Source organism: Amblyomma americanum, chromosome 1 (assembly GCF_052857255.1).
Source record: "Amblyomma americanum isolate KBUSLIRL-KWMA chromosome 1, ASM5285725v1, whole genome shotgun sequence".
Lineage (NCBI taxonomy): Eukaryota > Metazoa > Arthropoda > Arachnida > Ixodida > Ixodidae > Amblyomma > Amblyomma americanum.
Window position 1 is genome coordinate 502,788,158 of NC_135497.1, and position 24,105 is coordinate 502,812,262.

The 24,105-nt window shown below is 46.6% G+C and overlaps 1 protein-coding gene across 1 annotated transcript; it reads left to right on the top strand.

The window, feature by feature from the left end:
• Positions 1 to 1,898: 1,898 nt before the first annotated feature.
• On the top strand, positions 1,899 to 22,365 carry LOC144106210 (uncharacterized). The gene is made up of 7 exons (XM_077638951.1): positions 1,899 to 1,998; positions 11,613 to 11,659; positions 12,986 to 13,112; positions 14,818 to 14,879; positions 16,036 to 16,183; positions 19,403 to 19,568; positions 21,823 to 22,365. The coding sequence occupies exons 1-7, from the start codon at positions 1,986 to 1,988 to the stop codon at positions 22,298 to 22,300; spliced, it is 1,041 nt and encodes a 346-aa protein (XP_077495077.1). The 5' UTR covers positions 1,899 to 1,985; the 3' UTR covers positions 22,301 to 22,365.
• Positions 22,366 to 24,105: the final 1,740 nt, after the last annotated feature.

A 24,105-nucleotide genomic window follows, 5' to 3' on the forward strand; every position in this document is an offset into this window, starting at 1 on the left:
GCAAAGCATAGGGAAAATGATAGGGACCGCCTGACGAAGTGAAACCACAGCCAAACCAAGCTTTCGCTTTGTAGCTGTGGCTAGTATAGTGGAGATAAACCACAACCATTTTTGTTTAGTTGTAGCGTTGATCAATGGAGATTATTGGCAAATATTTGTTCGCGGAAAGGTACATACTGATTAGACAAGCAGAAAAAAACAACCACATGCGACCTGTAGGACCCGAGCTCACGACGACCTCCGAATTATTAGTAAAATATTTAATAATATTCTGAACAGGTTAGCCCCGCAAAACCTAAATAAAGATACCCTATGCTCTTTGGTTTCTGTGGCTGTTGGTCTGTTCACATGGTTAACGAGCCCCGCATTTTCCTATATATATATATATATATATATATATATATGCAAAGTTGAAAACGCTTCATTTAGCCATAGATTTATTTTGAGTCGACGTTTCGGACAGAGCCTGTCTTTTCTCAAGACTGCGGTTACAGGGATCTTCTCCCTCTTCTTAAGGAGTTGACCTTAACCTCCCGTTATATACGCTCGCGCTATCACCAAGTCCACGCAAACCCCTCCTGTACCCTCTGTCACCACCCCAAAGCCACTCTCGATCATGTCCTTTTCCCCTACCCAATGGATCCTCCTCCGCGGGGCCTGGAGCACCTTACCACTTGGGAGGCTTGGGAGACCCTACTGCGCTCCGAGGACCCGGCCAAGGAAGCCATCGCAACAGGCCGGGCTGCCAGCGTTATGAGCCTCCGGGACATCAACGTTTCAGTGCAGTGGGGCCGTGCGGGGGCCCAAGGACCTGAGCGTCCTAAACTCCCCTGCATGTAGTAAAGTTTGCACCACCACTACCACTGGCACACATGTACCACACATGAACAAAATAAACAAACGGAGGCAAAGAATACTAGGTAAGAGAGAGAAAGAGAAAAAAGGGGAACCAATAAAAAAGAAAACGCGCTGTCCCCCGCCGCCCACCCCGCAGCTACGGGGAGCCGACCCGGGACGAGAAAAAAAAGTAAGAAAAACAAGGAGCGGGAGGCGATAATGGCCACCTTTCAAGGCAGCAGAGCGGCGGCGAGTAAGGTGCACAGGAACAGACGGTGGCGTCTCTCCTGAGTTCCACTAACTTGTCAGGCTCTGTCGGGAGTCATGCACCGAATCCGCTTACTACATATAGCCGCCGCGGTGGCTCAATGGTTAGGGCGCTCGGCTACAGATCTGGAGTTCCTGGATTCGACCGAGGCGGCTGCGTTTTTATGGAGGCTAATCGCCTAAGGCGCCCGTGTGCTGTGCGATGTCAGTGCACGCTAAATACCCGCGGGTGGTCCAAATTATTTCGGAGGCCTCCACTACGGCAACTCTTTCTTCTTTCACTCCCACCTTTATCTCTTCCCTTACGGCACGGTTCAGGTGTTCAACGATATATGAGACAGATACTGCGCCATTTCCTTTTCCCAAAAACGAATTATTATTATTATTATTATTATTATTATGTGAGCATCCGATGGCGTTCGTCTCTTTTACCAAAGAAAGAACACGTGCATCTGCGCTCTTAACTATTTATACTAAGATACAGCTTTCTATGGATATTAAGTGGAAGCTAGGAGCGCGAAACGCCGCCTTTCACAAGCGCGCTCGGCATGCGATCGAGAGCCACATACGCCGGCCTGTTACCTGGCGGCACGGGTTCCCAACTTCCATCACAGCCATAGAAAGCTGTCCCCGAGTTTTACATGCCCCCCTTAGAGAATCGTCTTGGTAGCGTCCATGCCTCTCGCAAGCCACCCCCCTCCCTCAGAGAATCGTCATGGTAGCGTCCAAGCCTCTCCCAGGCCAATGCCCACGTGTGGACGCATCCTTTTCAACTCTTTCTCGCGGGTGACACGTTTCGGTGTTGAGCTGTTCAACGAGCGTTTGTGACTTCGTTGCACTTCAAGAAGTGCCTCTGGCACCTCGAGGAGCATCGCACTCCAATGGCAACAAATGGTAAGTCTGCACCTTTTCTACTTGTTCTTTATGTGCGCTAGTTGTTCAAAAATACTAGTTACGACTACACATATAATTGCGCTCTGGCTGCACCAGGAACCTCATTTTTTCTTGGAAAGTACGTGAACAGCTGCGCCTGAGTCGCCTTGCAAACAAAATCTTATTGCGGGTTGCAGATTGGCCGCACCAAAATGCGATACCGAAGCGTTCTGCGGATAGCGAAAACGTGTTTCTGTTAGAAAGATTTTGCGGACTTCCTGGCTGGATTGCGCGGAGGGAAATTATTTTTGGGGGTGAAATACGACCAGTGCACAACCCTGAAGCGAAAAATGTGAGCGCTCGTCGTATATGCGGACTCTTTTTGCCCGTGTTTGTGGAGAGCTTAATTAATTTTATTGCATCACATTTGCGTGATAGAACCTCGGGATATTGACGCACATCCCATCTGTCCTTTATGTGTCAAGCGCGAACAGGCCTATTGAATTTATCTTCCAGCGAAATGTGACATAAAATCGTAGAGGCCAGTAGAGTGCGATGTCAGTGCAAGTTAAAAAAAACAGGTGGTCGAAATTTCCAGACCCCTTCCCTACGGCCTTCCTCACAGTCTGACTCTCTTTGGAATGTTAAACCCCCGTAAACCAACTTCGAGGACCTGGAGTCGCCTGTTTCCTATCGGCGACTAACAGTTGTTTGCTCGCTTTGAACGCTGCAAGGCAAGAACGCGGTAAAGGACGTTCTGTCAACGAACCTTCTTTGCCGTCGTAGAGACGCCAACCTGCGCATGTTGCTTATGCGCAGCGTCCCTTGCTGAGGCTCCTGCATGGGGCCGTTGCTTCTTAAGTGCTTTCATCGAGAATGTCCTAGCAAGTCGAGGCATTCTGTCTCGACGCGCGTTAATACCCGCTAACGTCAGTTGCAAGTGCTTGATTCTCAGCTGCCTTAAAATAAAAATTGGTTTTTGGGGAAAAAATGTTGTAGTAACTGTCTCACATATCTCGGTGGTCACCGGAACCGCACCGTAAGAGAAAGGATAAAGGAGGTAGTGAAAGAAGAACAGGAGAAAGAGGTGCAGTAGTGGAGGGCTCACGTTTGATGTCAGTGCATGTTAAAAGACGCCAAGAGGTCAAAATTATTCCGCAGCCCTCCACTCCCTGTATCCCTCTGCGCGGCGCGTAAAAGTGCAAAAGAAGCGAGCATGAGCAAATGCAAGCACAGGGGAGGAAAAAGATGAGAGAGGGTGAAGGGCAGAGAGCAGCTGCATTCGAACGCGCATGACGCTCGCTTGACCTTACCGAGCACTGGCAAGAGCGAACGCGTCGGTGATACTGGCAGTTTTAATGCAACAGCTTTAAGGAGCTCGTGTCAAAGAAAGCCGGTGTCGTCGGCGTCGGTGTCTTTGGCCGTGAGCGAAGAATGACGCATCTCGGTGGACTTCTGAACCGCGACGTAAGGAAAGGGATTTTAACGCGACAGCGTTAAGGATTGCTTGATGAACGGATTGCTTGAAAGGTCGTTCAATTGATTGATTGATTGATTGATTGATCAATAGATCGATTCTTGCTTCCCTTACGGCGCGGTGTCCAGTTTTGCTTCTCTTACGGCGGTGTCCATCAAGAAACGTGTCAGGCGTGATTTCCTTTCATTAAAAGCAATTGCTCATTTCATGTTCTTTCTCTTACGGCCCAGTTCAGACTTCCGCCGAGATTTGTGAGACAGGCGTACTTTCCTTAAATAGTCCAACGGGCCACGTGTCGCGCCGGACGGGCGGCGGCGTTCCGTTCCGTGTACTACTTACTCGGCAACGCTGCGACAGGCTGTCGCGTCTCACTCTTAAAGACGAAGCTTAAGCGTCCTACAAGTTTGGTTTTGTGTGGCCTGGTCTTGTTTATTAGGTTTACCGTCCAAAAGCGACTCAAACTATGAGGGACGCCTAGTGAAGGGCTGCAGAAATTTTTACCACCTGGACTTCTTTAGGGGGCAGTGACATCGCACAGTACACGGGCCTCTACAATTTCGCCTGCATCGAAACTGTTTGCTTTAATCGGGAGATTGGGCGCGGAAGTATCTCATCTTGTTTGCATGTCCCGGGGCCCTGTCGCTATCACTTCACATAAGCTCGTTTGGCTCTTCCTACTTGATTTTCTTAACATTATGGCTTAGCAGCCTGTTTCATTTGTGGGATATATAAAGGACACCGCGATGAAACTTTTCAAGCTGTGTGTTGGACTTCTTTTGTTTACGGTCAATGTGGTGTGAAATGCTATATATGCCCATTAAAAACCGCGCCCAGGCGGTAAACGCTTGTGCAAAAATTCATTTGTCTTCACGGCGGGTGCACGTGAACCCAAACAATGATGATTACCGCTATGGTCGAGCAGATGAGTGCTAGCTTGTCAGCATTGCTTTTGAACTTGCTGTATTTCATTTTAATGGTGCTGCCTAACATTATTGGGTGACGGTTGCTTTGTCGAACTGGCGGAGTTACGAGCGCTTTGTAGTGTGAAATTATAGTGGAACGGACTTGAGCCGTTTATCGTTCGGCGCCTTGACCTCGAGTGCCCTCATCGAGATAGAAACAGACATTAAAAAGCGGTATTGAGGCGCTGGTGAGGTGTCCGCTTGCGTTGATGGAGCCCACACGCATAAGCATGCATATATGCCATAATTAAGCATGCGCTATAGTGACTTCCCACCGAATAATTCATTGCTGCTCCTGCACGTTAGTGTCGTTCATCGCAGCCTTAAATTGGCGTTTGGCCTTTGTTCTAACCGCCGCGGGTTTCAAGTCCGAACCACAAGGGAGCGTTTCTTCGGAGTCGCATCAGCGTTTCGGCTACTGGCGTCGCCGGAGGCGTAATTCCGGCGCTTAGAGCAAGCCGACGCAGGGAGCCTCAGATATCTGGCTAGGCCAGGTGTCAGCGTCGGCACCTTAAATACCTCGTAGGTGAAGACTGGTGAAAACGAATGTCTCGCCACGCGTCGGCAGCGACTTGCAGACCAATCCACATAGGTGTTACGGCACCACCGCCCTTGCGATCCTTGCCCTATTGTTCCCCTTGCTTCCGCAGTAGGTTTCCATTGCCGCTTAACAGGATGATAATTACGCACAGAGGATAATTGAGTGGCTTTGTCCATGATATGCGGACATCGTCCTCTGGAGGCGTCCCAATGACCTCACGTGTTTGGTCGCCCTCTCCAGTGGGCTTCGAGCGACAACGCCGGTAGACGAGACGCTGGCGCGACGCGGAAGAAACGGTGCCTCCTGCGTCCGTTGTACGTGTAGTGTCCAGACTTCGATGCTTCGCCTCAGCACATTTTTGGCGCCACGCAGCGCAACTCATGTGACACTTCGCTGCTGATGGCTTTATTAACGCCTACGCTTTGTATGGCCATGTTTGCGATTTCGTGTCACGAGGAGCTTGTTCTCACGATAGCGTTCGAACGAATGGAGCTGTAAGAAAAATAATGGCTGCATTATGTAGAGCACCAAAAAATCTCGCAGTGGAAATCATGAGGCGCATGTGGAGTAATATTTATTTAGCTGAAGATTTCCACAATGTGGGCAGGGCCGGGGCAGAAGTGGCACTGAATTTGAAAACACAGGAAGTGGGCGGAGCTTAAGTGTGGTGCCAAATTTTAAAAAACTGGAAGTGTGGACGAAGCAAAGCGTGCCGCCAAATTTGAAAACCAAGTGTGGCGCCAAGTTTCAAATATAAAAATTGGCATTCATGAAAATTTAGGCAAACAGGGGAAAAGAGGCACAAAGAGAGGCGAGGAGGCGTCATTGCTTTCGCATTCCTGCAATGCGAGTGCCGCAGTGATATAATGGTTATAACGGTTGGAACTGCTGCCCATGCCATGCCATGCAGTTGTTTCAGGATGCAATGTTGAAGGGCGTTGCAATGCACTAGACGCCGGATTGTTGCGACTGCGAGCCCTTCCTGGTAATCACTAAGCGGGAGGTAGGCGGCTAAGGCTATGAGGACGAGGTTAATCACAGGATCAGGGCATTTTCTGCGCCAAATGATGCAGTGTGTTTCCGAATGTATTCTGCTAAACAGCAGCGTCTTAAGCTTAAATTCTATCTGGACAACCACTGACTGCCACTAATCGGTATATTATGGGCAGCTAATTTTATACTGATAATAATACATCACAGCGCCAGGTACAAACACAATGCAGAGTCATCGGACCTGCCAAAGCTGTATAGGGCTTTAGTGACAGTTCTCGACACGCAGCGGAACCGCGCATACTTGTACTGAGGACATGATAAGACATATTAAACATGCAATCCTTTCATAAATATACATGGCCGCAGATGCCGAGGTGTGTTGCTGAAAAAGCAAAACATAATTCTCAGCGTTCGACATAAATGCGAACTTTTGTGCTAGCAGTATTAGAGCGTCTTTGTGTGCGTCCTACTAGTGTCGTGTCGTCGTTTAAAATTTATCACTTTGGTGCTTGGTAGCAATTAAAGAATTTTAGCGGGCCATCGGTGCAGCTAGTGCCAGTCAGTAGATGTGTGAAGATGTAATATCTCGCGGCTCTACGACGCTTGGATTCTCGGCCGTGCAGACGAATCCAAGCAACGCGGGGCGTCTGCGGAGCCTGCTATATAGTCACTCCCACGAAGCTACGTAGGTCAGAGTGGACGCATGACATTCGTTTCGCGCTTTCCCTCCGGTTCTAGTGGCGGTATGCGAGGCACTGCTCTGGCAGGGTTGGAGAAAGGTAGACGTGGCTGCGCTATGCTTACGTGTCCCTTAGATACGTCTGAACAGCTGAAATTCTTCGAGACATTGCACTAAGGGCAGTTTTACATTTATCCGCACTCGATAATTGATATAAGATACCCGGACGGATCGCTCGTGTTCAATAAATGAAAAGTACAGCCTAAGAGTTAATACATAAGAGTTCATTCACATAACTAAGTTCATCAGACTACAAATGGATTATGACGTCCGCCAATTACGTCGCTGTGATCGTGAAGGAATCACTTTAGCTCGAACAGCCTAGGAGCACACCGTATATTGCTTCTCACCTCCAGAACGTTCAGTTTTGAAGACAGTATCGGATGAGACCTGACAAGTAACTTTAATTATAATCTTGAACTCGTTTGCTTCAGTAATACTAACAGCGCAACTACCCCTGTTTTCTCCCTTGCGCAATGTTAAATTATTATTTTATCTGATGCAGATGATGTCGCCTTCAAGCCATTGCATTTGACTGAACCGTTTGGTGAGGTATCAGGTGCGGCTCTTAATTTAAATAAATCCAAAGAGTTTTGGTTCAGTCATTGGGGGTGCAACGCCAGGCCTTTTTGGGGACATAACCTGGGACTGTGGGACCCTTCACTACCGATGGGTTTGTTTTCAACAAATGCGCAAAAGTGAAGCCTACTGCAGATAGTCTGGATAATCATGAAGATATTCTCCATGAGGCGACAATGTCAGGCTTGGATGGGTAGGGACATGACAGTGTGTGCTCGCGCTCGAGTCGGGAGCAATTTGTTTTGCACAGAACTTGCCTATGTGCTACAGGTTCTCCACTGTTTTAGGAAGAAAGTAGAGGTGATGCACAGAATAACTGCTACATTCGTCGGCGTTCCCTATGAGAACCCATGCATCGAACTAACATATTTCTTTCTATAAACCCTGGTACAATAGTCCTTGTTCACTTATTCCTGCATCAGCTTGTTTCGCGTTTTTTTTTAATTTTCAAATCGGCAAACCTGCCTTTTTCAGTAGCTGTGCTTATCAGGCGTCCCTATGTTGATTTGCCTTTTCTATTGGCACCGATTGGACGAACTCGTGAGGGGCCTTTATAAAGATACCTTAAGGAAGTTAGACAACTCAATTTCCTCACTGTGCGCATTTCTTTAGTCTACTTGTATATCCTCTCATGAAGGCAGATTATTCAGGCATTTACAGAGTATTTGTGTCCTGTACCGTTGTATCAGCAACCTTTTCTGGAGTTTCTTGACGCCCGTGTTTTAGAACGTGTTTGCGAATGTGCATTAATTCTGGTGTAAAAATATTCTTTAAACAGAACACATGCTGCCTAGGAAGGCATGACTTCATGCAAAGGAGATGCTTGCGCCATGGACGGTGAATTGCTGCCTGTGCAATGCACCAGAGGCATTTGGCCATTGTTTTATCCTGTGCATTGATGCTATGTTTTTCTGGGACATATTACAAATAACAATTAAGAAGGACGTCGACATCACAGCATACAGTGTCCGTTTTTGCCTATGTAGAAAAACTGTGTTGTGCCATGTGATCTCATTATTTTGCTAGGACCGTTTAGTCGTAGGAAAGGCAGCTTGATGGACCGCCGCACCGAATCACCATGGTCTCCGAAATCTTTGTTTCGTGAGCAGTGCACTTTGGTGCGGGGAGTATTGCTACCCTGGAGGAGCCGCCTAGCTGGCTCCCCTTTCTGGATGCATGTATATGCCTCCCAGATTTTTTATGTTTTGGAAGGTGGGGTCGTGCAGGTGTATTGTGGCCTGATGTTTTGGGGCGCAAGCATGATTAGACTTTTGTTTTCGGATCTATTTCCATGCAATAAAGAAAAAAAAGTGCCTCATTGGCTTAGCAACAACATGTCTGATTTGCGAACCAAGGGTCGCAGGTTTGATTACCATATAATTACCCAATTGTTTTTTTTAAATGTGCAGTCCTACTCGTCCTAATGATGCTTGAGTAATGTTGTGACCTTATGATCACCTTTATCAAATTTTTTATTCGTCGGACATGCGGAAAAGTGAGAATCTTCCTTTGTTCTCTCCCTTTCTACCTCTTCCTCCTTTCTCCTTCCCACGTGTAGGGTGGCATACCGTGCGCTGCCTAGTTTACTTCCCTGCCTTTCTCTTTCTTTATTCGTTTTAAATCCAGCGGCCCCTTCTTCGCGGACTTCTCGACCAATCCGGATTTTCTGAACCCGTCACCGCCAACTACAAGGCAGGGTTCTCCACTAATCTAGCGTCTTAACGTTACAGATTTAAAAGAAGATAGGAGTCGGTCGCAGCCCGCGCATGTTTATTGGAATGTCGAAACTCGCGGGGCAGCCCAGCGGTTGATAAATATAGCCGCCGTAGCAGCAAGCCCTCTGACGTAATGTCAAGTGAAGGCTTCGTATTGAAATGAGGGATTAAACCAATGCCATTGAGAACCACAAACCCGCATGACGCATTGAACTTCCGTTGGGCGAGGAGTTGCATCCTCCAAGAACTCTCCTCCTCGTCGCTACTAGCAAATCGGTGTCAGAACCGAATAGTGCGGCTGACGAAACGCTCTCCTCCTGGTACTCCAGGCCGCAGCCCTTGTGTGGTTGCATCGCATGCGCGTAAGGAGGCCTGCAGCCCATCGTTTCTGAGTTATTTTCCCATGAGGAACTCGCGTTATGTTTTTAATGAACGCATTTAGTGCTCGTCGCCAGATTTATTGAGCCGGCTATTGTCAAAGAAGGAAATTTAGTCAGCTTGTTTTTGAAACATATAACCCGATAATCGCTGATTGCTTTGCGTTGTCTATGAAGGGGCTAAAAAAGCAAGAGGTAATAGCAAAACGCTTGTTTTCAAACCCCATAATCGTTGACTTAGTCTACATAGTAATCTTACACATATTGTTAACGATCATATAGATCATCACCGTCAGCGTAATCATTGTCAGTACTATTGCGGAAGGTCACTATAATCTCTGACTGCTAGCCAAAAACACTGGTCCCGCAGCTTGTATCATCCGCCACACGTGCTGCAACGCAGCGCCTCCTTCTCCTATCTTCTATCTATCTTCTCCTCTTTTGTACATTTTTTGACCTTCCTTCTCTCTATTCTACGTGGCGTGACGGTCAGATCAGCGTTTAGATTCATGCATTTTGTATTATTGGGTCGAAAAAAAAACAGGATAGAACAGGCTCACTTGCTTGGCTGGCTGCAAAACAAAAATTGTCAATATTATGTGACGTGACATCCTTAATTCCTGTGTACTTCATATACTTGAGCTGATCAATAGGAAGATGTGCTTGTAACAACAGCGGTCACGATATTCCATGTTTTCAGGCAAGGTGGATGTAATAGAGGACTAACCATAAACTCGGTTATAATGCGCAACAGAGCCTAATATCTATTCATAAACCTATATTTTCTAGCACATCGACTCCAAGGAGATGCCAGCAATGAAAGCATCAAAAGAAAGGCACTCTTCATCGCCGGCGATGCGTATAGGGCACTCTCGCAAGGCATAAAAAATCTGCGCTTGAGCACCAATGAGCATGGTGCCCTCCCGGAATACTGTGGTAATTGTTAGCAGCTATATAGTATTATCGGTAATGGACACTGAAAGCTCGAGTTGTGTGCGCGCAGTTACTTCTTTGGGCATCTTTACTAGAATTGCTGTGTTTTGAGGCGAAGACTGGGCCTCCAGCACAAGCAGCATATAACCACTCGCACAGAGAAACAAAAGCTGGTAGCCATGAGTTTACGCCCACTGCTTTTCAAGCGCAATGCTTTTCACTGCCTCAGTATAGCAGTTTTAGAAAAGTATGTCTAGACACCGTTTGTTTCGTGAAGGATTGTCCGTGGTTCGTGGCGGCTAGTGGGCTTGTGCAGTATTGAGCTAATCTTCAGGCGTATCTGTGTTAAGCCAACGGATCCCCAACTGGATCCCCAAATTTATCACTGGCAAAAACTCAAAATAAACCTATTAGTCTTTGTTGTAAAGATCTCCTATCATCTAATAAATGACAAAACGCATAGGTCCCCCATTCGCTTCATTCAGTTTTTATACAGCGCTTGCCATCAGCTCAAGTAAAGCGCAACCTCAAACTTTGCACAATAAAATCATTCGTTTTGCTTTTTCTATGAACGCTTAGGGAGTAGAATATTTTCATTTTAAAAGTTAGGTAATGAAAAGATCCTTCAGAATATTATCAAGGAAATTTTTATATTTTATTTTTTGTGCCTATTTTAACGTGGCCTTCCCCTTTACATTGTGTAAGCAGGTCTTTTACCGTTATTCAAAGGCTTGCTGTGATGGCAGATGTGAACAATTTCTTTCTGTTCTGTACCCTTCCTTCCTGGACGCGGTTAAAATGTCTGCAGCATTGTGTAAAAAATAATTCACAGCGACCCCTAATCACATAGTGTTGATAATGTGATGGCGTTAGGTGATGCCTCTATCGGCAGTGGCGTAATTTCTAGTGTAGTGACGTCACTTCTGTCCAGCCAATGCCAACATCCGGCCCGGTGACACCACTTTTACACAGCTAGTCAGCGAACTTTAAGACCGAGGGCGCATTTTTTTAGGCTTCTAAATTTATCGCATAAAAATGGCCTCAGGAAGGCATGCTTTAGCAGCTAACAAATCCTGCCCTAACGTCCGCGATATAGGAATGACAGATATAGCTCCGTAATGTTGCAACGACCTCGGCCCATCAACAGATGGTGGTGCGCTTGACGCGTTCATAACACGAGGGGCCGAATTTTGTCATTAGAGCTGATAAATTCACGGGTGTGATTAGTGCAAACAGCTTCGTGTAAGCATCTGACATTTAGAATTTGCGTCTGCGATTTTTACCACACCTTATTCATGTCCTTATGCATTTCGTCCAAGGTGTTGCCAGTAGACAAGATGAAGCCAAGGCCGTCGAGCCCAATGAGGTGAGGACAACATTTCGTCTTCACACTCTCTTTTACCTTGAAGTGCGTTGCATGGTTAACCTTATGGCCTCGACTGGTGGTTAAAGCTTAATAAAGTTTCTTTTATATTAGATTTATATCGGTTTAACGTCTCAAGGAGGCTGAGGAAATGAGGGACGCCGTAGTAAAGCGCTCCAGAAATTTCGACCACCTGGAATTTTTTTCATGCGCTGACACCGCACAGTACACGGGCATCTACAATTGCGCCTCTAAATAAATTCCACCTCCGCGGCCGGGATCAAACTCACGTCTTTCGGGTCATCCGCCGATACGCCATATCTACTGAGCCACCGCGGCGCTCGCTTAAAAAATTGTGTGGGTCAAACCCATTCCATCAGATCTGAAGACGTCCAGTTTGAACTTCAATATGTTGCACAAAAATTTCGGCGGATGGGTGTTTTGAGCTTCAACATCTTATTTAAGGCGGTAAGCTCGCCATGACAAGTCCCACGATCTCTCGTGAGCGTTCGGCTGGCGTAACGAAAACGTCGCAGCGGCATATCCAACGCCGTGTTTGCTGGTGCGCCTGCAGATTCTGCGCGCGAATATTCAATGCCTTTAGCCTCTTTTCGACCGTCAGTCTGACTGGTGAGGCAGCAACCGTCTTTATATAAACCGGAGTTCCGGCCTGCGTATTTATGCGCATCGTAAAGTCGTGCAAAAATGAAATGTGCCGGTCGACATTGCGGACGACAGAAGAGACGACGTTCACTACCGGATGTTCGCGAGTAAACTAAGTGACATAAAAAATAGTTTTGCTAGCTACAGAGATCGCTTCTAAGCGGTTATGGCGGCAATGTTCGCGGTCGGCACGAAACGAGCGTGATAAATTATTAACTGGCGCTATTATAGTCAATTTCCTCGTTATTTTTAAGTTTACCCTCTAGTGCATAACTGTAATTAGCATCGCTTAGTGCGGCCTAGCCGCATCGAATATTTGTATTCTGTAGAGACTCGCGAATATCCGAAATATTCAGATCGCTGATCGCATTTCCTTGTATTCGAGTCGCTTTGCGATTCATGTAGTACATCTTCAAAATAGTTCGAGACCATTCGTCAGCGCCCTTACGTTTTCATGTAGTTTCGAACATTTGGCACCAAGTTCGAACAGAGACGCCATTTTTGATTTTTTTCCGAAGACAGTTGTCAAAAAAAAATTATTTATACCCATAAAATCTAGACAAAAGCACATTTGAACGAAAAACCGTTTATGATCGCATTTTTTCTTTTATATAATGTAAGACTTCACTATAACAATCAGTATATCCGCATGTCACCTGACCGCAGGAGACTCAGAGCGGACGCCCGCCTGCGCCCGAATATATCCTTCTGGAACAGTGGGAGGCTCATGGAAGCGGCGGCCCGTATTTTCCCGAAAACTCGGCATCTTGTGAGGAGCAGCGGGACGAAAAACGTAAGTTTACGATTCGCGATTGATACAAGACAGCAACACAGGCCTGCATGAATAAGTGCATATAGTTATTGATACAGCAGTAATGAAAGGAAAGAATATACAAAGGTCTCAACAGCTGATTGCCTCGCTAATATATAATACGTAACAAGGATGCAGTGTTCGTTCTTTCCGCTCACGCTTCAGTTGTGGAAAAGGATCAATGATGTCGTCTGTGACGTAGTCACGTCGGAAGGAATTCCCTCCCCATGTAGCGGCGACTGCGCATCACGGGACCAACGTTCCTAACCGCTGCCCCGATGAAACACACTTTAGTAGTGTGGGTGGGGTCGGGGACGGGATGCCCGCTTCTCTCTGGAAAGCGGCGGAAGGTTCCTTTCAGTACTGAGAACGGTTCCCGTACGTGGCTAGAACGTTATGATATCTGCGGCAGACGTTTTCGGGGTGCATGTTTTTGAAAAAAATAATCACTTTTTTGTAGCAACAATTGCCACTCATTCCACTCGTATCAGCAGATGGAGCTTGTACTATCGGCCACAAAAGGTGCAGGTTACGGGTGGCGGCTATGCGGCAAAATATTATTTGGATCTAGCGACGTACGCTAATCGCGTGAAATGTCTGAAGGTGCAAAGAAACGATCACGCGTCATTATCGAATACTGGGCAGCAGAGTCGTGCAGCGGCGCAACAGTAATTTTGTAGCGAGAGCTACACTACGCTACCCAGTCGAGCATTTCGCCATGATCCGGTGAAGCCAACAGTGCGCATGCGTGAAACTGGAGAGGAGCAGGAATGGCGCGGCGCATGACGTCAGAGTCGCCGCCGCCGCTGCGCCAGCAGCCCAGCCCGCCCGACAAAGCCCGCGGGCGCCGCGCGTGAATGCGCATGCGCACAACCGGAGAAGGGCAGCTGGTGCGAGACGCATGACGTCAGAGCTCTGCTGCCACCACGGCCGCGCGTAGGGTCGTGTGAATGCGGCTGTGTGCATAAACGCTTAGGTGATACGACTCGGTGTGGTGATTTCAATTGGAACAAGGTCCTCTTAGTCGATATTATAAAGGAAAAGTTTGATTTTATTTAGCAAGCGATCCTCGCATTCTGACTACACAATGAATAAGTACCGTTGACCTTGAGTATCTGAGAGAAACCAACCAGTCTAAATACTGTGTAAGCAGTATTGAGACAACTGCGCGTTACTTTACCGATCATAGGCAATGTTTATATCTGTCAAAAGAATGAATAAATAAACAGTGTGTTTAACCGAATACTTCTAAATTTCTTAACATTCAGTCACAACAACAAGCTAGACAGCATGCGTAACAAAGGTGAACTGCAGCTCTGGCTACATATATCCTGCCATAGCTGAGATAAGCCTCTGCTATTTGTTTTTTCTGAGAACATGCATGCCGAAAGCTCTTGTGGCCACTTTTCCCAAAACATTCCAATCATGTCTTTGGGTCAGGTGCCTTAACCAATGTATTATTTTCCTCAGACACGCATCCTGTAAGTTTTCACTTTCTATTGTGAATTTCGGGGTTTTCAAGATGCATGTATATTTGCCACCGCTTCAGTGCTGCAATAGTGTGATTTTAACAGCATTTTTAGAGAGATCTGGCCTTTTTAATGCCACGATAAGTAATTTATCAACAAAGCTGCTCCCCTTTCAATAGTTAGGCATCTAAAAATATGCCTGAAATCCTTTTTTCCAGCTTTCGACGGACGAGAAATTGTCGCGCGTGCTGACGCAGCATTGGACGACGTAATGAGGGAGGTAAGTGAACCATACACGGACATTTACGAAACATTTTATAGAGTGCTTTGACAGGTGCTCTCTATTTCTAAAAGGCGCAATCATGGCCCAGAATGAACTGACCAAGCAATAGAGCACTGGCACCGCAAGGCGGAAGACGGCGTCGGTTAATTGAAGGAGTATATGCTGCCAAATATCAATGCAATGACATTAATGTTTAGGTAAGGAGCGGAATCCGCCATAGATGTCATTATATCTGTTGTTTAACCAAGAGTGGTCGGGTGACCTTGTGACGTTATCGCAAAGGGACCACCATGTTTTGAGCACAGCTATCTGCAGCTAGCAATCCGAATAAGGCGGTTGGTGCACCGACAATTTCAAAGAAGCTGATGCAAACACGCACAGATGTTGCAGCAGAAACAGTGTTAAATGTGCAATTTAATCTTATCGCATTCCCCTTTCAAGGTGGCTTCAGCGTCCCCATAGTTTCCTTTTTTCCTTTATTTTAACTGGCAAAACTGTCGCGCGCAATTACTGAATCTAGCTCTCCTGGAAGAGTTCGATATTGCTATATTGCGGATTCGTGACTGCTATGCTTGACTGCAAGATAGACACCCCTGTCAAGCGCAGCGAAATGTTTCCTATCAAAACCTTTACCGTGTAAGAATCGAAAGATGGCTGGTAGATGGCTGACATCACAAAACAACGAAGAGAGAGGTAGAAATGCATGTGCCTTCTTCCTTCAAGTATTTCCGCTATGAAATCAAATGTGAATTATCCACTAACCTGTTTTATAAATCTTCTCTGTCACCCGTAGAACCTGCGCATATCACGCTACAAGTACGAAGCGCTTTCTGAAGCAGGGCAAACCATTTAATATCTTGGAACTTCATTGACCTTAAATGCAGAGGCTGCAACTCTAATTGCCAAAAAAATTGCGCGAAAATGACGGAACTAAAAGAGGATCAAAGATGGACACACCTCTCTCTTCTTGTACCATCATATTTGGCAGTTTTTTTTTGGCAATCACTTTGAATAGAGCAGCCCATCATGATGTCTAACAGCAAATCTTAAACTACGCTGCACCATAATCCTTCAGCACCAGCGATCACCTTCCCTGATCTCTAGAAAGCAAACATTACTTCTTGCCAATATTGTCCATGCGCGTTTATTGTAGGCAATCGAAGCCTTTGGTGAGACTCTCAGAAAAAGTCTGCCTTGGAGTTCCCCCGATGCGCTTCCGGACCACTGGGAGGCTCCTGGGAGCGGCGATCCGAATCTGCCCGAAGAACCATCCTCTCGGGAAGTGCAGCACGACGAGAACCGTGAGTGTACGATTCGCGATTGACATGAGACTTGAACAGAGGCTTGCATAGAGGAGTGGATATAGTTATTGACACCGCAGTATTTAGATTAAAGAATATGCAAAGGCCGCTAGCTGCTTAGTTCGCTCATCTATGATATGTAATGAGGAACCAGTATTCGTTATTTTCGCGCACTCCTTTGCTGATGAAGGTGTAAAGAATGTCCCTAGTGACGTACACACGTCGGAGGGAATGCCTTCCCTCTGCAGCGGCGACCGCGCATCACGTGACCGACGTTCCTCAACACACTTTAATGGTGTGGACGGGGTCAGGGCGGATGATCGTTTCTCTCTGCAAAGCGACGGAATCTAGATTTCAGTATGATGAATGTTTCTGGTACATGGATAGAACATTTTGATATCGTCGGCAGACGTTTAAGGGATGCATGCATCTGTTCGAAAAAAAACAGTATTTCTTGCATGCCTTGTAGCTTCTCTGGCTCGTGCCAGCGGATGTAGCAAGTAATATTGGCCACAAAAAGGTTACAGGTTACGGGATGCAGCTATGCGGGAAAATGTATTTGGATCTAGCGACGGACGCTAATCACGTGAAATGTCTTAAAGTGTGTGCAAACAATCACGCGTTATTAGCTGTTACAGGACGGCTGGGTCACGGGGTGGCGCAACAATATTTTTATTTTCCGACAAAGCGCATGCTGAAAACTTTTGAGGCCGGCAGTATATACGTGTCCCCGCAACTTCAAACATGTGTTTGGGTTACGCGCCTTCACCAAAGTTTTATTTTCCTCGGACCCGCATCCAGTTAAATTTCGACTTCAGTAGTGAATTTCTGGTTTTTCGAGCTGCATATTTATTTGCGGCTGCTTCATTATTTCAATAGTGTGATTGTAACAGTATTTCTTTAGTGGATCTGGGCTTTTTACTGTCACGATAAGTCATTCACCAACACAACAGCTACGCTTGCGATTTTTAGCCTTCTTCTAAACCCAGAGTCCGCAGTACCTGTATGACTGCTGAGATTTACACCAACTCAAACGATTTCTCGTAATAAATAAAGGCTTTATATACGTGCTTGTTGTATTCTGCGCATTTTTATTTCACCTGATTGATAGTTTGAAACTGAAATATTGGGGTGTATCCTTTAGAAAAGCCTGCCTGATCGTTTGGTTGATTGAAGTCTAAGGTGTTCCCGACTTTATTAGTGATTACCTTAGTAAATATCTTGCAGGCAACGGATAGTAAGCTGATCGGCCTGTAATTTTACAAGTCCTTGTGCTCTCATTTTTGATGATTTAAGATAAAACTTGCTTCTGGTACGGTCGAGGTCATAAGACATCACGTATACGGGGTGGCTAGTTTTTCTAGCATGATCTCTCCTCCGGTCGTCAGCAGATCTGCTGTCACCTGATCCTCCCCACCTGCCTTTTCCTTTCCCATTGCTCTTTAGGCTTTCTTTACTTCCTCTCTCGTCACTGGCAGGATGACGCAGTGGTGTGGGATTCTGTCTCTCTCATTGATGTTTCGGATTTCATTGCCTACTGTACCGATTTTTATAGAACTGTTTTGCGTATCCATGTTGCTAATGTCATTGCCCTCCTGTTCTCTTTCATTCTTTATTTACTTTTTCTCACTATACAGTGAAAAACGAGCCAAGGGAAAAGCCGTTCAAGCATGGCTTGAGTTGTCTTTGGCCCAACTTATCAAGCAGTGGCAGCAGCGAGAAACGCACAAAAAGCAATGTCCTAGGACGCAGCTAGCTCTGTCAGTATAAAGCAAAACGTAAAGCAATGAAAAAGAAACCATAGTTAGTGGTACAAACATTCAACTTATCAAAATAATCTTCATCACATGGCACGAATTGAGCGCTGATCATATGCTACACAAAATAATAAAGATTCAGCGTATGAACATGGCAATGATTTCAGAAAGCTGCAGTTTATTAATGTCGATACCTTGAATTATATAGTCAATCAACATACGTGGTAACAGATCATGCAGCATTTGTCGACGGTAATTAGTCCGGCAGGTAGATATTTTCCAAAATAGGGCAGACGTGGTAGAGTATACTGAATCGGCTAAGCGTTGTCAGGCAATGTCGGTAAGGGTATGGATTCTATGCTTTTGACTAATATAATAGTCTCGTGATAACCTAAACTTGTACAGCTCGCTAACTCGAGTATATTGAACTCTTGAAGAGGTGAGAGATAGATTGCAGGTATAGTACGTTAACAATAATGCGTTTCCTCTTAACCACTTTTAGGCTGCCTCCATTCTTTAGAGCATGCGCGATTGTCTCCATATTGAGCTTCGTTATGCCGGTAACCGTGCGCTTGTTTATTAACTTCGCTAGCTCTGCTAGTTATATTCTGTCTGTAGGGTTAGTTCCCCTCATGGTTTGACGTTTCTTAACCAGACCTTTTGTCTCATGAGATAGCTTGCCGGTATCCTGTCGAACCGTCCTACCGCCTGTTTTTACTGTGCACTGCGCAACGACATCTGTCAATTTATACATCATTGTATGCAAATTAAGATCGCCATCCTGAGTTAAACTAAATATTGGTTTTGCAGCGATATCCTCAATTACTCTATTTTACCTCTTACTGCTAACTCGTTAATAAACTTCTTCACTATCTTCTTCCTTTCTGTCTTCAAGTCTAAGCTAATTAGATTATGGCATATTATGAACAATTTCAATGTCAGCATAGATGGCGGACCTTTCTGTGCAAGGATATCTGGGCGAAAGTTGAAGGAAAGGTGACACATTGCCAAATAAGCAGGGAGAATAAACTGTGGATAAAATTGCATGGGTGCTTGTTTTTTATGTATATATGTTTAGTGTATGAAAATGACATTAGCATTGTGAGAGAACTCTTCTGGTGCTTGTAGACCGATGCGAATCTAGTCAATAGCACTTCCAGAAAAGGTACCGTCTTTTTAAATTTAAGGTTTATATTACCTATTCACCGATCTGTATGGACTAGTACCATTGCACTGCCTTGGTTTTGCGAATGAGAAAAATAATTAATATGACCTACTAATCTATTACTATCACAAGGAAACTACCATGCACCTAATTGATACAAATAAACTAATGTGAAAAAGTGCTACTGCTGGCCCGTTCCTCTCTGCCACGGTACACATAAAGAACACTGAATTATCTGGGCAGTTCTTCACTCCACATGTGCTCATTCGCTCCTCCCACTGCTCGGTTCTTTTTCAGAGGACATCAATATCATTCCTTTGCACAGCCTGTTTCTCGCCTGTGAGAAGTGCGGCGACCTCTTCACTAAGCAGTACAACATGGAAATGCATACCCGGTGGAAACACTGGAATAGCATGGAGGGAATCCACAACTGCACGCACTGCTCCTACACGAGCACTCGCAAGTAGGTCTTACAGTGCCGTTCCTTGCTTGACGCCATCGTGACTAGTGAACTGGAGAGATGTCCTTTTGCTGATGAGGAATCTTTTGAAGCCATAAATATTTTTAAAAAGCAGAAATCGTGAAGTTGCCTAAATAGTACACAATAAATGCTTGAATGCCACGATTTAAGAACAGAACACGACGCAGTCACCAGCAAGACTAGTAGCAGTAGCGTACTCGAAAGTGTCCCTTCGCGCTTTTTTGCAGGCTTCGTATTCATTTCCCATCAGGAAACACTGCCCGCTTTTTCCAGTAAGCCAACGATTACAGTCTAAACGAGCCTGACGGTCGCACTGATAGCGTGCGTTGTATTCGATGTTCGTTGAAAGTGAACTCCTCCTATTACACCCAAATTTTAAAATCAGAGAAACAATACTTATGTTTGAAAAATTGAGTTAGGGAGTAATGGGCGTCTCATACTTGAAAAGCCTTATTAAGGCCCTATAGCTTTTCCAAGCTATCCACGGTGGTCATTATTCACCCCGCCGAGAACCTTGCCGGCAACAAACTGCTTTAGGGACGTTACATAACTAATTAAGGTAAGCGTTCAAGGCAGGTGTAAATACGACTCCACGTCGTGGTCTTCATAATGTTCCTGGAAGTCTGGGAGTGCTCGTACTTTACTTACAATGCTTTATCGTTCGTGGTTCAGTGATGTCGGCGTTAACGAAGTCACCCGTTCCGGCCAGCTGCCCAATAACGACACGTTGCCACAAACAGCACGTGCGTCACAGTCGTCTGCCATGGCTGGGTCCATGCGGCCCTGAAGCTAGCGCAAGAAGGCGCAGAACGTGTTAAGTGCAGAGCCTGCCTGGGCGTTGTCTACATCCGGTGGCAGCGCAGATTGTGAAGAGCAGATTGGGCTGGTGACACTTGCCACGTGATCTGCTGGGCAAGCCAGGCATGACAAGTGATTGCTACTCAAACTTCTCTAATCGCTACCTTTATTTGATCGCCGACCACGCTCTAATCTCTCTTGCACTTTAGAGGTTTGCCCAGCTGGCACACCCTTATCCAGTGATCACCGTTGTATGCCTTAACCCGTCGGCACGCCTCGCGGGCGAGTTTGCGTAGTTTTAGTGCTGCCTTTTGTTACTTTTCAAGGTCCCGATGTTCTCTTCAGAGCAACGTAACCAGGGCCGGGTGGCATTATTCGCCATCTGCGGTAGCGGGAAGTGCGAGTTTTATATACAGCTGCCGAGTCCACGGCGAATCTTTGTTCGACCTAACCGAGTTGCACGGCGGCAGTCGTTCGTTATATCTGAGACGCAGTGCCACTCCTCTTACACACACTTTTACGGTAGCGGCACCTTATTTCGTAATAAGCGAGTGTTCGTTATAACCGCGGCCGTTGTTTGCTGCCTCCCCAGTGTAGAAATCGGCACTGTGATGCCGCTGCTGCGATGTCAGAATTGAGCGAATCTCCCGTGTAGGAAATGGCCCGGCAGGTGCTTTTGGTAGCGGCCTCTCTCGAGGACTGGCGCAAGTTGACGAGCCGCCCACCACTTCTGGTCGCCTCGTGGCCTGCGCCTCATAAGCGCTGAACTTTATGGATGCAAAGAATTGAGTGTGACTTTGCGCGTGCTTGTTTCAATACTTTCAGAGCTGAACTGAGCAGTGGTACCTCAGACGCTCCTCAATAAGCCTGATTATCAAGCATTACTGTTAAGTCGCTCACATTACAACCGAAGTATGGGTCAACCGAGGTTTCCTTAGCGAGGACATAGGAAGGAAACGTCAACAGGAGCGGAAATAAAGTTAGCGTGAGACGTTCGCTCATGCGGAAGAGATGCGTCAGAAGCAGGAAAAGATGCGACTAACACCAGCGGCAGGAATATAGATTTAAGGTGCGATCGTCACTGGCAAAATCATAACCTTGAAAGAGATGTGCTCACATAACTTGACACCTTTAGCCTACTGTGTCCCGCGTTTTCCTTTGCGAAGTTCCGGAAGACAGCCCACCACTGGTGAGCGCGCGCTGATTGCTCCTGATGCTGCATGCGCACGCGCAGTTGCCGGAAACCTGGTGCCTCCTGGCGCTGTCAGGGTGATGTGCGAATGTGTACTGGCTGCGCGGGCTCCAGGTACTACGGAACGGTACCGGTAAGGGTAACATGGTACATGCTATGCTAAAGGTGTCTACTAAAGGAGGCATCCGGAGAAAATATTCGTAGTCGTGTGGTGATTCTCCTTATCCTTACCCTTCATGTACGCAGGGTTGATATCATCAGGCATGAGCGTACCCACGTTGACAGGCGAGAGTCCGTGTGCCATTTGTGTCAGAAGAGGTTCTCCCGGCCGGACAATCTCAAGCTTCACATGATGATCCATAGTGGTGATAAGCCCTACGAGTGCGGCCAGTGTAGCAAGAGGTTCAGGCAACGCGTCCATGCAAGGAGGCACGAGCAGGTCATACACTCCCGCCGGTACCCGCTGACCTGCCCGCGGTGCGGGGCTGGTGCCGAGGACGTCACGAAGCTCAGGCGCCACACCTGCAAGCCGCTGGGCACGACGGAGGGTAAAGAAGGATTCAAGCGGGGACGAGGACGGCCACGCTTAATGGCCGACGGAACTGCGCCAAAGGTACGACCGCGAAACACAGTGGAGGGTACGCAGCTGCAAGTAGGAGTGAAGCGGGGCCGAGGTAGACCACGTAAAGTAATAGCGCAAGACGCGTCAGCGCCGGCACCGTAGAAGCTTACGGGAGTTGCACTACCCCAGCAAGCAGTGAAACCAGGTCAAGGTCGACCACGTAAAGAGGCAGCACAAGATGCGTCGGCGATGTAGCGAGATGTAGCGTGATGCAGGGTTCTGTACTGAATAAATAACTTTTTTACATACACTTTACGTATCCATGCCTCAAATGAAAAGCAAAACGAAGTCAAACTGTAATGGAAAAGACGAAGGGGTAAACAACGCCCCGGAATGTGATATCACACGATGTGAGCTTGTCTTGACAATGAAGGGAAGGTTATATGTGTAGCCTTCCAGGGACTCCGGAACTTGGTTTTGAGTTGGGGGAGGCAAGACATCGAGCTTATTTTGATGTTTATTTGATGCTCAGTTGCACACATTTTTAATAATTTTCATTTTTCAATGTTCAAAGGTTGATGCAAACTTTAAGGATGTGGTTATGACACTCCAGCAGTCAGGAATACAGATAAAAAGGCTTCAAAAGAAACCGTTTAAAGGTCTGACTCGCGCCCACTAAGAACTAAATGACTCGACTGCGGCGATACGCACAAGCATGCTCGGCGGGCAATGAACTGAATGCTTGAATTTTTTTAAGCGCTCAATTTAAACAAGGCAACGAACCTTCGTGATAAAGCACCAAAGCCAACTACAACAATCTGGGAAAATGTGGAAGGATTCGCACATAGCCAATATCAATGGAGATAAGTCTGATCGCATCTGGTGTCAAAAACAAAATGATAAAGCCGTGTGCCAGTGGTTCTGAGTGCGAACGCACAAACAGGGCAAATGTTCACTGCAATATAAAATGAAGTGGAATGGGACGTTTTATAGACGAGAAGGATTACGCACAAGGAGTGATCAGTCGCTTTTGAAGTTTGTGCATAATTTCTTTAAATTCTGCTAATTTTGATAATGTACACGCTGCAGGCAGTCTACTTTTGTTCGGACATGACTGCTTTAAGTTATTTATATTCGAAATTTCCACAACTGGCTACTAAACCAAATAGTTCAGCCCCGCTGTGCTTTGCATGAAAAGATTCCTAGAACTGAAGTGTTTCAATTGTAAGAAATCAGATCAAAGTGAAAGAAATTGGAGCCAGGGGGCAGGCGGGCACTGCCTGTTGTAGAAAAGTGTTGGCGGTGACTGCCCCTCTTGACCCCCCTGTTTGGGGTCCCTGGTGGCTGCATTATTTTGTCACGCCGTCAAATAATTCCGCCATCGGGCGGTTCGCCCGGCCGCCTGGCCCATTTCTGCTCTTTTATGCTCGATAGCTACAGCCCGTCGATGGGGTAGCTGGCGTCATCTACCGAAGAATCTTGACACAAGGTGGTGGTGGTGGTAAACTTTAATGAATATTGAGCCATATCTTAAACTATTCTTCGGTTGGCTCTTGGTCGCGCGAAGTTGGCGGCATTCGGTGACGTCCGGTGTCTTCCAAAGCGCAGCCCACCAGCTGATTTGGGAAAGCTGGGTCGGAGCTGGACACCGCAACCTCCCTTCGCTGGAGGTCAGTGAGTTCTCACTTTGATGGGGGCTGTAACTCAGAGCATATGTATACTATGTGACGGAAAGCAGCTCTTGGGGCTCTGCATAGGGTACACTCTGGAGAGAACAGACCTGGGTACATTAGTGCTAAAAGGGCGGGGGAGAAAACAGTGCAAGGTTGTAGCTGGCGGCACGTCACCTGCTCTAATTTAGTGAGTGATTTGTGAGGCGTAGGATAGTGGAGTCGTTGCTCTCGGTAGTGGAGTGAAATTTCGTGGTAAGTGATCATTCGGTCACGGGCGCTCCCTGGCTCGGCGTG

Excerpts from the sequence above, each read along its gene's own strand:
- LOC144106210 (XM_077638951.1), top strand. Across the intron at positions 16,184-19,402 it reads AGTGCAGCACGACGAGAACC|AGGACATCAATATCATTCCT; the intron begins GTGAGTGTACGA and ends GTTCTTTTTCAG. Across the intron at positions 19,569-21,822 it reads TCCTACACGAGCACTCGCAA|GGTTGATATCATCAGGCATG; the intron begins GTAGGTCTTACA and ends TCATGTACGCAG.